Source organism: Echiichthys vipera (genome assembly GCF_963691815.1).
Source record: "Echiichthys vipera genome assembly, chromosome: 8".
Taxonomy (NCBI): Eukaryota; Metazoa; Chordata; class Actinopteri; order Perciformes; family Trachinidae; genus Echiichthys; species Echiichthys vipera.
In genome coordinates, this window is record NC_139833.1 from 15,465,331 (window position 1) to 15,479,390 (window position 14,060).

At 41.4% G+C, this 14,060-nt stretch overlaps 1 protein-coding gene across 1 annotated transcript in view; it reads left to right on the top strand.

Moving 5' to 3' along the window:
* itga8 (integrin, alpha 8) overlaps nt 1–13,312 on the top strand; it is a 41,291-nt gene extending 27,979 nt beyond the window's left edge. The window contains 11 exon segments of the mRNA XM_083919143.1: nt 1,373–1,465; nt 5,121–5,200; nt 5,670–5,750; nt 7,501–7,606; nt 8,747–8,854; nt 8,856–8,906; nt 10,814–10,930; nt 11,036–11,149; nt 11,468–11,569; nt 11,662–11,784; nt 11,920–13,312. Coding sequence (XP_083775269.1) covers nt 1,373–1,465; nt 5,121–5,200; nt 5,670–5,750; nt 7,501–7,606; nt 8,747–8,854; nt 8,856–8,906; nt 10,814–10,930; nt 11,036–11,149; nt 11,468–11,569; nt 11,662–11,784; nt 11,920–12,009 — 1,065 coding nt within the window. The 3' untranslated portion in view covers nt 12,010–13,312.
* The last annotated feature ends 748 nt before the right edge of the window (nt 13,313–14,060 follow it).

Sequence of the window (14,060 nt, forward strand, 5' to 3'; positions counted from 1 at the left end):
ATCAGTTTGATTTAAGGGCCAGTAGGGTGGTTACTGAAAATAGACATTTGTGATTGAAGTAGCTGTCCCATCATGATTGAAGTGTGTGCCAATTGATAATTCGAAATTAGGAAGTAAGCTATTTAAGGCTGCAATTACAGTATGACATCACATCCTGTTGTGTCTTTGTTGTGTGTGTTTGTTTGGAAAGCAGACTGTGCTTTACTGGCAACAGCCCAAAAGCCCCTATTATGATTTACAAGCTGCATTAGTGACCACGGAAATGGATAGGGTCAAATGCTGTGCGTGTGCGCGTGTGTTTGCGTGGGTGTGTGTGTTTGCACGCGTGTGTGCGCTAATGAGTGTGTAATGGTGCTGTTTGATTGATGAGGTTGTTACTGTCAGAGCATTCATCACTCCTCCTCTCCTTTCTTCCCCCTCCCATCTCTCCTCTTTTTCACTCCCTCGCTCCCTTCCCCCTTTGATGGTGTTATACGTAGGGATGCTAGAAGTCAGTCAGAGTTGTGGCGGCTGATATATATATATATATATATATATATATATATATATATATATATATATAACAGAATTGATTAATGCTGAACACTGACAATGAGAGATTTGTGCCACATAGAAAATAAAGATTTTCAGTGTAAATTAGCACAACTAATAATAATAATGATAATAATTCATTTTATTTACATAGCGCTTTTCAATGACCCAAAGACGCTTATAATGACATGAAAACAAAACCAAAAAACAAGAAAGGGGTAATGACAATAAGGGCGGGACAAGCAAAGACAGCACAACAGTTAACTAATACATAATGACATTTTGCTAAATGCTACGCAGCATTCATGCTTATTGCATTCATTTGAATGGGCAGGATCATTTATATTTAATAGTTATTAACATTTTACTATAATTTTAGTATGTTTTACAATACAAGAGACAGCAAACTTGAGCACCAACATACTGGAAGCAGCCCAGTAACTACGCAGTCAACAACAAAGAATTAATGCATGAGAACTGCAAGGAGAGAAGGCAGTGTATGGAGGATGCAGGCGAGAGATGTGGACCCATAACCATGTTATTAAAGTTAACAGGGCTGTAAAAGGCAACTTATAGCCTACATGAATTATACAGTGACATTGGGCTTTACGATCAAACAAAGTCTCTCTTTCTCTTCTTGTTTTTCTAATACCTGTTTTTAGAGGTGCACCAACAGCACCCCTACTTCCCTTGTCCCTGGTTATGCGTCCCCCCATTTTTCTTTTCCTCCCTCTCTTCACTCTCAGTGCTCCCTATTTGTTGCCTTCGTTCACGTTTACCTCATCATCTCACTCACTGTGCTTGTGTTTTTCTCTCCCCTCTCCTCTTTTTTCCTCTCTAGTCATTGTCTCAGCTAAACTGCGAGTACAAGATGGTCAATGACTCCAGAATGGTGGTGTGTGACCTCGGGAACCCGATGGTGGCTGGGACAGAAGTGAGTTTTTGCACACTAAAACATCGCTTTCAAATGTCCATGCTAAGAAGTTGCGACTGTTACTGCTCAGGTTTAACTCACACTGATTGATGGTCACTGATTACTGATCATCGCCTTGACCCTCATTCCACACACTTTGACCCCCCGGTCTATATGCGTGTGGGTGTGTGGGTGTGTGGGTGTGTGTGTGTGTGTGTGTGTGTGTGTGTGTGTGTGTGTGTGTGTGTGTGTGTGTGTGTGTGTGTGTGTGTGTGTGTGTGTGTGTGTGTGTGTGTGTGTGTGTGTGTGTGTGTGTGTGTGTGTGTGTGTGTTTGTGTGTGTGTGCGTGCAAGTGTGTGTCTAGCGTTTAGTAATAGTCCATTTAGCTTTTGGATAGATGACACATGCAGGAAGTCAAGGCTTTGTAAAGTAAAGAGCGGTCCCTTCCTACATGAAACTCTACCACGCCAGTGTACGTATATGCGCCACAAAGAATGTCACATGCTTCAGTGTGTTTGTGTGTGTGTATGTTCAAGTGTGTGTGTTACTGTGACTGAAGAGTATTTTTCTAAAGGTGTCAAGGCCAGCACAGAGGTCCGTTTGAGCTCTGGAGGTGACACACGGCATTCTGATAAATCAATTATGTGGTCATGTTTCACTGTTGGGGGAGGACAGCAAAACAAGGCATGTAAACGGGGCAAGGAGCACGCGCGTGTGTGTGTGTGTGTGTGTGTGTGTGTGTGTGTGTGTGTGTGTGTGTGTGTGTGTGTGTGTGTGTGTGTGTGTGTGTGTGTGTGTGTGTGTGTGTGTGTGTGTGTGTGTGTGTGTGTGTGTGTGTGTGTGTGTGTGTGTGTGTGTGTGTGTGTGTGTGTGTGTGTGTGTGTGTGTGTGTGTGTGTGCGCTTCCCAGCCATCCAGATGTTTCCCATATTTAAACTCTCCCCTTGCCCCGTTGGACGTTAAGGAATCCATGAGCTTATGCAGAAAATACTTCCATATACACCATACAGACTGTAGTTATATTGTGCAACAAAATAATTCTCAGCACTGGAGTTCATTCCTTACGCCGCATGACACAGCTGTAGTGCCTCACTGAGCAGGGTCAGTGTAGGAGATGCACGACTGAAGGAGAGCAGGTTTTGGCTTCAGTGTGCCCGTCTGCCTGTATCTCTTATGCTTTTTCTTTCTCTTAATTAGTTAGTTCAGTGAGCTTGCGTGGCATCAAGCAGAATTCAGCATAGCTTTTGTGGCAATCAATGAATGATAACATTAAGGGCTTGGGAATAAATCAAATAATCATCCATCACTGGAATCCTATTGTGGTGATTTGATTATATTGTGTTAGTGTTTCACAAAATTGGAGTTTACATTTTTATTCCAAGCTAAATAGAAATGAAAAGTTGTTTTTTAATTATGAGGAATGGAGTTATAGGCAAACTCCAAATGTATTTATATAACAAGCACATTTTGAATCCAGTTGCAGCTTTGTTAAGACAAAAAGATCAATTTTATTATGTTTAAAAAGACTTGAATAAAGTTGTTTGGAATCAGGTGTGCAGGATTACATTTTTGCTTCACACGTGTGAAGTCTGAGTTTGGTCTCATGTACGGTAATTTAATTATGTATAGCATGGTTCATAGCATTTAGGCTTCATCCAGACCACTGCATTTTCATTTTAAAACACATATTTATTGCTACATTTATGTCAAAGTCGACACTTCTCCGGTGTTTCCAAGCCCCTATATTGGAGATGTTTGGAAACACTGCTGATCCTGTTTTGGTTTGAAAACTTCAGGATCAAGCAAATAAATCGTTGGTCTTTCTTTACACCATTGCTATTCTTCCTCAGAAGTTTTTTTCAACTTCTACAGCCATAATTTTCAACCGCAGATAAATAAAAGATAGTTAGACCATTTGCATCCTGATAAGAATAGCATGTGCATGTCCAGTGTATGCGAATGGTCACTTTATTTTAGGTGTTTTCATTCATCATTCATTCATCTTCACCCGGCAGTAGCTCAGTCCATAGGTGACTTGGCTGGGAACCATAGGGTCCCTGGTTCAAGTCCCTGTGTGGACCATGTATGGAGCGTGGACTGGTGGCTGGAGAGGTGCCAGTTCATCTCCTGGGCACTGCCAAGATGCTGTTGAGCAAGGCACTGAACCCCCAACTCCTCGGGGCGCCGGTCACTGGCAGCCCCCTCGCTCTAACATCTCTCCTTAATTGCATGTATAGGTCCTGGTTGTGCATGTGTGTATTTCGGGTCTGTGTATAATAATAAGAGTGAAAATTGAATTTCCCCGTGTGGGATAAAAATAAAGTAATTCTTCTTATTATTATTTCTGATATGGAGCTAAAACTGAGCTGTTTTTAATGGAGTATCAAACAACCCTTATAGCCTTTAAGCCTTAGATTCTTACTCATTCTAATGGATGCAGTGGTGACAACTTTATATGTCTGACTAACAGTATTAAAAACCCTTTAGAAACTTCTCAAAGAATCATAATTTTTTTGCCAAAATGTGGCTAAATACATTTCTCGTGGCAAAGCTTTGTATAGTAATCCAACACAGAAGCAGTGCCTTTAGCCATATTGTGGAAAATCCTAATTATTTGACATACAGCAGCAGAAGAGAATCTGACATCATTGCAAAAGTGCATTTTAATGGATGTTTTGATGATTGTTCCCCACCGTGAAAATGTACGATCCATTGTAACCGACATAAATTCATGCTGACCACAGCTGCTGGGCTCTCTAAAGGACGACACTACAAACTTTTAACAGCCACTTTTCAAGCCTCCAGGACTGTAAGACTTTAAACGGAGACACAGCTGACCTTTTCATTGGGCTGTTCTCTTCCCGGAGTGTCCAAGCTGATAGTGACGTCTTCTCTCTGAACGACTCGTGCTCATTTGGTGTCTGTTTCTTTAGATCTTTCTGCCAGACTTTGTAGTCGCACATCCAACCCCCCAGGCCTGCCTTGTGAATTGTTAGTGCGAGTCTGTATGCTGTCATTTCCCTCTCTGGACCATGTGTTTGACCTGTTCTTCTGTAGAGCTCACACACACAAACACACACACACAAGTGCTTTTGCGTGTCCTGTCACACTGCAGCAAGCACGTCGACACACACACACTGTCATAGTACAGTTGACGATGAACTAAATCCTCCACGTGTTCTGAGTTAGCACAGACGACAGGGGGATTTAAACTGTGGAGAGACAAGAAAGTTAACTGTAGCTTTTAAGTGTGTGCATGTGTGTGTGTGTGTGTGTGTGTGTGTGTGTGTGTGTGTGTGTGTGTGTGTGTGTGTGTGTGTGTGTGTGTGTGTGTGTGTGTGTGTGTGTGTGTGTGTGTGTGTGTGTGTGTGTGTGTGTGTGTGTGTGTGTGTGTGTGTGTAGTCTGGATTTTGTCTGATTTTAGAATTCTTCTGTTGTCAACGCACACAGACACCGACCCAATCTTCTTCCTATATAACAACAGGGGGGGGGGGGGGGGGGTTCTAGTTAACAGGGGGTTTATTGTCTATTACCGGACACTTTAAACATGACGGGCCTTTGATGCACAGACTTATTTCTGTCTTTCTGTCATTTCTCTTTAGCTGTCCTCTTTTTTTCATGCAGCGTGTTTTTTTATTCATTCTCATTTTTTGCATTTTCTCCACACTCTTCCCCAGCTGTCTGTTGGTTTGAGGTTTTCTGTCCAAAGGCTAGAAGATGCTGGACCAAAGATCAGCTTTGAGCTACAGATCCACAGGTGACACATCCATCGACTCCCACGAACCCCCCACCCATGTGCACACACATACAAAGAGCTGTTTGTGTTTCTTCTGAGCCATGTAAATAAGTTCCGTGTCTGTCCTGATTCCGTCGCTGTGGTTTGATGAAACTAACCACAGAGACAGAAACAGACAGATGGCCCTGAGGAACTCCAGAGAGGAGACAAGCTCCACACAACACGTCCACTGTTTGCTTCGTTGAATTGATTTTGATAAATCACATCACTAGACACGGATACATGTTAAATGTTGGCCAAGCTCACAGCCGCGGAAATTCTCCTCGAAGTCAGCTGAACATAAAAACACAGCTTTATTTTGAACCTTTGCTTTAAGACATTTAGTATTACAGCCTCCTGTGAAATGTTTTGCACATAGAAACAGAATGCAGTGCATAGACAGTGTGATGTGTTTTATTTTATACCTAACTCCCTGTGAATCTTTCCACAGCTCCAACAAAGATAACTCCAACAGCAACCTGGTCAGTTTGAATCTGTCCATCACTGCCAAAGCTCAACTCAATTTACGTGGGTGAGTCAAGCCTCTTCGCACGTGAGACTGTGGCGTCTTCTCCGAAACACAGCGGCAACCTTCTTTGTTGCCACGTCTATTTTCACAAAGAGCCACTTGATCTTGTTTCAGTCTAAACTCTTTGGTGTTTGCAGGATATTACTGCCCCTTTTGTAATGTTTAAATTTACGGAGCATGTTTATACACAGATGGAAAACAGCATGAAGACACGTTTCTAGAAATAAATTTGACCTAATCATGTGCACGTGGGATACTTGTGAGCCTTTGACATGTTCATAGATGCACATATGCCCACTGATACACACACACATAAACACACACATACACACACACTTCAAAGCTTGAAGCCTTGCATGGCTTTGTTTGGGTGTGATGTGGTCAACTGTACATACAAACAGAGGAGGACCTGGGATTAGAGAGACAAGGACATACAAGATACAGTGTCTGTTCTGTGAAAGTGTCCCGCCTCAGCTGTGTCCATCTCACATTTTTAATTTTTAATTTTTCACAGTTGTGGAGTGGAAAATTAACCAAAGTAAGATAGGGTAGTTGGATTTGTCAAAGGATGTAATTCTTTGATAAAACGCAGCCCATTCAGCCATTACAAACATTACGCCACCAGTTGGGGATGTAAACAAGTTTGCCCACTTAAGTCAGACTACTTTGAAACCTTCAGAATGGTGTCATCAAATGGGGCCTTCCAGCTGTTACATTTCCAAACCAGGTGGTTTATACGGCACACTAATGTAATCTGAATTTTTGCCGACTGTGTCATGTTTTAATATAATTCCATGTGTTTTTATTGAGGTCATAGTTCTGGTCTTGGCATTACATTCAGAGATGTTTATAATATTCTGTCCGTTAATGTAAGTAAATGTGAAGGACAATGAATTAGAAACACCGCACATATAATGTAGTCCATCACAACACCCACCCCCTTTATGATAAATAGTAAACTTACTATTTTTTTCTATCTATATAGCGCCTTTCTAGTATTCTGTCCACTCAAGGCGCTTTTTACATGACTTACCACATTCACCCATTCTCACACAAACACTGATGGCAGAGGCTGACATGCAAGGGGGCTATCTGCTTATCAGGATCTAATCGAATCATTCAGACGCACATCCACACACTGATGGCACAGCTTTTTAGGAGCGATTTGGGCTTCAATGTCTTGCCCAAGGGCGCAGAAGATCATAACACTGATGCCCACTTTAATAAACCTTATTCCAATAACACATTTCCATTTAAGTAAAAAAATGCTATTTAAATTTCATAAAGGTAGAATTTATGGCAGAGCTTCAATAGATTCTACAGGTGTACCTAATAAAGTGTATATCTTCCGGACGTGGCATTCCAGACCCTCCAATATGACAAATTAGTTGTTAAAGAACATGGTCGAAACTCTATTATACTGTTATTATGTTGCCCATAGGTAGTACATTGATGTTTTCTGTAGACAGTTCTCTTTCCATGACCCGTCATAGTGCAACCCCACTGTAAAAATCGGAAGCCAAAATACACAGGCTTCGTTTGCGTCTTGCGAAACAATGTATCCCAAAGTTCAACAGAATCAAATACGACACCTCAGTCATCTGTGTTACCCAAATCAAATAAGTATGTTCCAAAGTCAATATGCTTTTAGAACAAAACAACACTGCCAACATTCATATGGCGAGTGAGTATTATACAGTATTTCGCATGTCAGTGTGCATTAGTGTCACCAATCTGTTTCTCCTCTTTTCAGGGTGTCTCATCCCTCTCAGGTGGTGCTGCCATTCCCACGATGGGAACCCAAAGAGAAACCCGTCAAAGAGGATGACGTGGGACCGCAAGTAACGCACATCTATGAGGTAAATGCACACCCCCTAAATTTAAACCATGGACTCTAGCTAAATCTTGTACTCAGATGACGAGCTGAAGGAGTAGGAGGCTGGGTGGTTTTGTTTTATCTTTGTTGTTGCTGGTCACGAAGCAGGTCTCAGTCTCGGACTGTTGAGATGAAAAGAGCTGAAAAATAGGTGTTGGAAGTTGTAAATTAGGCTACAGCGAGACGGGGGCTCTGTAAAGTGAAGTAAACAGCAACACACACACACAGTAAATCCAGTAGCTCTATAAAAATTTGGGCTCTGTCGGATCAAAGGTCTCCAGCTCAGGAGTAATTAATGTTTTGAAGGTGGGAAAAACAGAGAAGGGAATAGGGAGCAACGCAGTGATGGGAGAAGGAAGGAAGGAAGGAACCAGAAATGTTCTTAAGGCTGGGCAAAGTGTAATGAGTAATAATCCCAGAGAGGAAAAACAAGGTCACACAGAGGTACAGACAAACAGATAGAAGGAGGGAGGTTGGCAGACAGACTGGCGACAGTTTACAATAGGGGTACGTGCATGTGTGTGTGTGTGTCCGTGTGGCGTACATGTGATTCCTTTTCGTTTTAAAAGGGGACGGCTGCTTCATTTGAACCGGAGTGCAGCCGCGTCTGGTCTGTCCTGCAGCTGATAATGATTTTCATTTGCGGTACTTTTCCAGTTGGCAGCTGCTTCTAGTTAGAGAGGACAGCTTTTTTTGTGTGTGTTTTTTTTTCCTTTTTGCAGAATTCCTGCCCTGCAGCACAAGGATCATGTCCTGTTTGGAAGACTTGCTTCAGTGTTAATGACCGTGTGTATGTGTAGAGAGAGAGAGGGGTAGAGAGAATACAGGTCATGGTAAAACATGAGGATTTATTGAATTGATGGTTCATTTAAGCTCATAATTCATTTATCCTAATTTTCATGCGGAATGACGAGCCAGGTGATGCTGTGGGTTTTTCTTGTCTTGTGTTTCAGTCCCCAGTGACCAAAGGCTGCGTTAGTATTATCTTCACTGCAACACAGGTGGCTTGTGTCATCATCCCATCGTTAGGATAACCTAATTACAGCCTCAGTCACTTGAGACCTTCTAAAAGGACAGAAGAAGTACAACACTGACAATTTTTTGTTTTTTTATCTGTCTCCAGCTCCATAACTCTGGTCCCAGCAGTATTCAAGAGGCTGAGCTCCAGGTCGGCTGGCCGTCCCGTTTCCGTGACGAGAACCTGCTGTATGCCATGGAGATTCAAAGTGACGGGACCAATTAGCTGCCGGACGAACACCAGCCTCAACCCACTCGGCCTTCAGGTAACACGACAATATATGAATATATACGAGCATACGCATGCAGACACATATTCAAAAGCTCATTTCAACAACCAAATATATAATTATGGATATATCGCCTGCTGTGGAAATAAATATGCTCTATAGTATTTTTAACCACTTTCTTGCATTCTGTCAAACCACCAGACTCACTGCAATTTCAGACTTTTATTTATTATATTGCTAGCGGCTTATTGGTCCATCAATTTCTCCGCCATTTGTACCCGCTTATTTAAAACATAATGTACGTCCTCGTTGTTCTGTCTACTTTCCACGTTCTTTGCCAGTTGGCTCAAAATGATGGGGAATGGAGTATTATGCTTATTAGTAGAAGTTAAAGCTGGAATAGTTTCCAATATCTATGATATCATCTGTAGAGTAATTGAAAAAGAAAACATGCAGTGATTTCAAGAAGTGCATAATTATGTCAGAAAGTGAAACGCTACAAGCTGTAATTATATGAAAACAAAATAAGTCAATGCATGTGGTCAGCCCCCCCCCCCCCCCCCCCCCCTTTTTTTCTTCCTGAGTGGGTCATTTACAGTCTCCCAATATCCCCGTCACTGTCAATCCTTCATTGTAGTAGACTGGATACCAGATACACACGTGGGTCAGGAGACGCCTCTTTCCCCTGACAGTGAGGAGTGTGGTCTCTGTGACGGACATTAATCATCAGGGTTGCAAACTCCATCTTGTCTTTTAAATCTCTTTTAAACACCCACATTTTTAAAGAATTGCTTTTTTTGGTGATTTTATTGACAAGTTTGTTTATTCTGTGTTTTATTACGTGTCATTTCACTCTCTTTGTGTTTTCAATGTGTTCTGTGTTTGTAAAGCACTTTGCAACTGTGTTTTATAAGGCGCTATGTAGATAAAGTTTATTACTATATTTTTTTATTATGTTACAGAATTTCATAGCTAAATGTTTAATCACTCAATCCAAAAAACTAATTTAAATAAGAAATAATCGTTTTAGCCCAGCTGACTGAACACTACTGCAGAAATAAGGCTATGAGTCCCCACCACCTTCCCGTCCTCAACAGTACCCTTGGTTTTGTTAAAGAGCTTGGACAAACTGGGGGCACCTGCTGCTGGGAAATTACTCCAGTTGTCCCGTGTGTTGGCAGACAATTGTTTGTGCCTCTATTCCACGCAGATGCTCTGTAGAGTGAGACATCTGAGCAAGGTGACTTTTAGTAAAACATTTATTTTTACTAAAATACATTTACACACCTCAATCATTAGCCAAAATACAGTTATTGTCGTCTGCGGCCAGTTTTTGCATCTGCTACCCACAGAGCTGCAGGAAGTAAAGGAGATGACTTTTATTGCTAAGCTGCACTTCCAAAATCCGTTAAGAGGAACAAGCAAGTTAAGCCCTACTGTACACATCTTAAAATGATTTTGCTCTCACAGGCATCTGTCGGAGAATTATTAAAATATCTAGTTATTATCTATCTGTGAGCTGTGACTCAAGTCATTCAGTCCTATTGGTTTTGTGCTGTCTCTCTCTTGTTGCTGTCAGACTTCAATCAGGAAATAAAATCTCTTCAAATCCTTCTTTGATCCGATCGGTAAATGTCACACATGTTTCCACAGCTGGTGATTTTATTTTATTGCATCTCTTAAAACATTAAAATCTTACTTTACAACCGTACTCCATCGTTCACCATCTCCTTCTCATTGGCTGCCTGGGCTGCATCAGAGCCCATGTGCAACACAGACCCAGCCGAACAATATGTGATAAAGTCCTCAAAAGGCAGGGGAGCAACTTTCTTTTTTTCTGCTTCATCTGTCTCCCATTTGCACGGAAAAAAAAATCTAATTTCAGATTCTTCATTTCCAGATGAGTTGCTTAAACAACACTCTATCTAATTTTTCTGTCTCAGATTTCGTCTCTCCAGGACACACCTGAATTATTGGGATTCCTGAGGAACACCAGCGCCCCCCCTCACCGCCACAAACGAGCCGTCGCTGCCGCTGAGAGTTACAGTGGTAAAACCTTGGTGAGCCTCACATACTGCACATGCACTGTACATTCTCTCAAGAAACTAAACCGAATGTCCTCCGGTGATTCACCTACCTCTTTGCTCTCTGTTTCTTCTCCGCAGAACTGCACCAATATCTCCTGTCTGAAGATCACGTGTGTCGTTGGTCGGTTGGATCGGGGGCAGAGCGCGGTGGTCAAGATCCGCTCGAGACTCTGGGCTCACACTTTCCTGCAGGTCACCGTCAACACCTGTTATCTTGCAATTTTTTGTTGATTTTTTGATTGAAGCTTTACCTTTTAAAACAGCAGCTGTGAAGGCAATGTCACAATAAGGTCCATTTAGCAGAAGCTTTGGAGTTTTTGATCATATCACAAGATATTCATCAGCAGATGGAATCGTAGATGTACATATTATCATTTTATTGCGTATACTTAAGGGACTTCAAAGTTCAAACTAAACTCAACTAAATGTCTTACAAACCAACATAATAATTAAGGTATGTGATTGGTCAAATTGCACCTTTTAAATAATAATGTCATATTTGTCTTGCAGCGGCGTAATGACCCCTACATTCTCAACTCTACGGTATCCTTCATAGTCACAGCCATGCCTTACCGCATCCAACCCTCCACCCTGCCTCAACACACCACCTCGGTAAGATGTAGGCAGTAACAGAAGTGTGTGAGTTTGAGGAAAAAAGACATATTTTTGCACTTAATAACACTGTATCTATTTGTGTCCTGCAGATGGGAACCCTGGTGTTATGGGGTACTCCTGATGTGTCGTTTGCTGTTCCACTCTGGGTCATCATCCTGGCCATACTGCTGGGGCTGCTGGTGCTGGCCATGCTAACATTAGCCATGTGGAAGGTACACACGCACGCGCACGCACACACACACACACACACACACACACACACACACACACACAGATATTCATTATCCATTCCTTGTGGCAGTTTGATTATCCATTAGTACACTAATGGGTTAATGTAATTCCCTCAGTGTGGTTTCTTTGACCGGGCGCGTCCTCCAGCCGACGATGATGTCTCCGACCAGGAGCAGCTGACGTCTGGTCAAACAGGGGACGCCTAAGACTACGCGCAACAGCTCCTGATTGGAGGAATGTGGTTTGGGAGGGATGTGCACCTTCTGAGTAATTTAAATCAGATCTGAGATCTGTATTAGTTGGACCCTACATTCTTTGGCTGAAGGTCTTGTGCCTTTTTGGTAATGAAACTGACAGACTGAAGACTTTAGCGCCATACAGACTGGGACCAAAGAACATGGTTCAAACCATAGAGAGTGGGACCAAAACACACCAAACAGGCCCAATCACACACACATGTTCATTGTTTATCCTTCATGATGAAGCAACAGAACGGAAGACAGAACAGACCTTGTTGTGAAGACAATGCTTTAAATGTGTTTGACCATTTCCGTGTGTCTGTGTAAGTGGCACACAAAGAGACTTGAGATCTATGCACAAGTGCTGTGTGTGTGTGTGTGTGTGTGTGTGTGTGTGTGTGTGTGTGTGTGTGTGTGTGTGTGTGTGTGTGTGTGTGTGTGTGTGTGTGTGTGTGTGTGTGTGTGTGTGTGTGTGTGTGTGTGTGTGTGTGTGTGTGTGTCACACATATACTGTATATGCAGCCGCATAAACACAAAGGCACAAAGTCGATGTCTATATTTATGAATGTACGTGCAATATTTGGGCGTTGCGTGATACTGAAGCTTGTTTACACTGGCATTATTTTTATTAGAGCTTAATGTTTCCTTTTTTGTGTATTAATTGGTATATTAAATATTAGTGTTGCAGAACAACAAAAGCAATAGTTTGAACTGGTTTACAGTAAAGCCCTGCCACATAAGTTTAAAAAAGAGTGAGTAGAAAAATGCATAACTTATTATTGTCTTGACAGAATGACTTTTATCTTTGCAAAGACCGGCCCAATACCTCCACAGCCACAGCCCTGCCCTGCAACTATAAGGTTTGTGTGTGTCTGTTATTTTGGATTTTGTTCTAATGTGGTAGTTGATAAGACTTCAAAAAGTAGCTTTATAGCTAAACAGTAAATATCAAAAACACACTGTAGACTGACTCAGACTATATACATTTAACATAGTTTAATGTCGTCATTGTTTGTCTGATATTATCGTATGGAATCGTGCACAGGCGGGCAGAACAAAGCAATCAGGACACTAACAGACCCCTGAATTTAAAATGAAGTTGTAATGTGTCATGTTTGAGTCGAATGTGTTTTTTTGTATCAAGTGTGAAGTTTTATCGGAATAAATCGTTGCTTGATTGTTCATTACTATCCTTTGCTGTATATTAGGTAACTGATCTGTACATTAACCTGTCCAGCATGAAGTTAGAGAGTGAACTAGTAATGCATTTTGTTGCAAAAGAGCACAGGAATATAAAAATATTAGAAATTGAAACATATTGTGTTTATTATATTAAATCTGTGCTTCATGTTTTTATCCAGACGTTTTTATTGGACTTTGATGCTTTTTGGATTTGTAAGCCACAAAAGACAATCCACAAATGTGTACCATGATCCACAAACGTGATTTATGTTATTTGTGGCGTTATAAGTCATATTTGAAAATATGAATAGACTAACTATAAACATATATTTTTAAGTTCACATAAAAATGTTATTGTTTTTTTTGCTAATTAAAATAGATTCACCACAAAATACATGTAAAGTGATGTGTACACATTTCCATTTGTACATGTGTTTGCACATTTGTGTGATCGTGATTTGTTGATTTTAAAATGCCTTGACAGTGTTTGAATCAAAGTACAAATAGACTTATACAGCTGTAATAGTATCTGAAGCCACCTCTTTCTAAAATCTTTTCTGGTCAGTCCTATCTAATAAGTGTCAAGGCCTTTTTTATAAAGTCTGTGGTCAAGGCTGATGTCTCCAGCGCAGTGGAAGGGCTCTTGCTCCCCCACACGGTGCATTGTAGAAACAGCTGAATGTTCACTGGAGGAGCAGCAGAGTAAAAAGATGTGTGAGGTAGGACAGGGACCTCTTGTGGCAATGACTTGAACAGTGCAATATGAGTGTACATCTAGTACAGCAAGTAAAAAGACAACTGAGAGGATGGGCATACATTTTTGACTATTGCTGAGC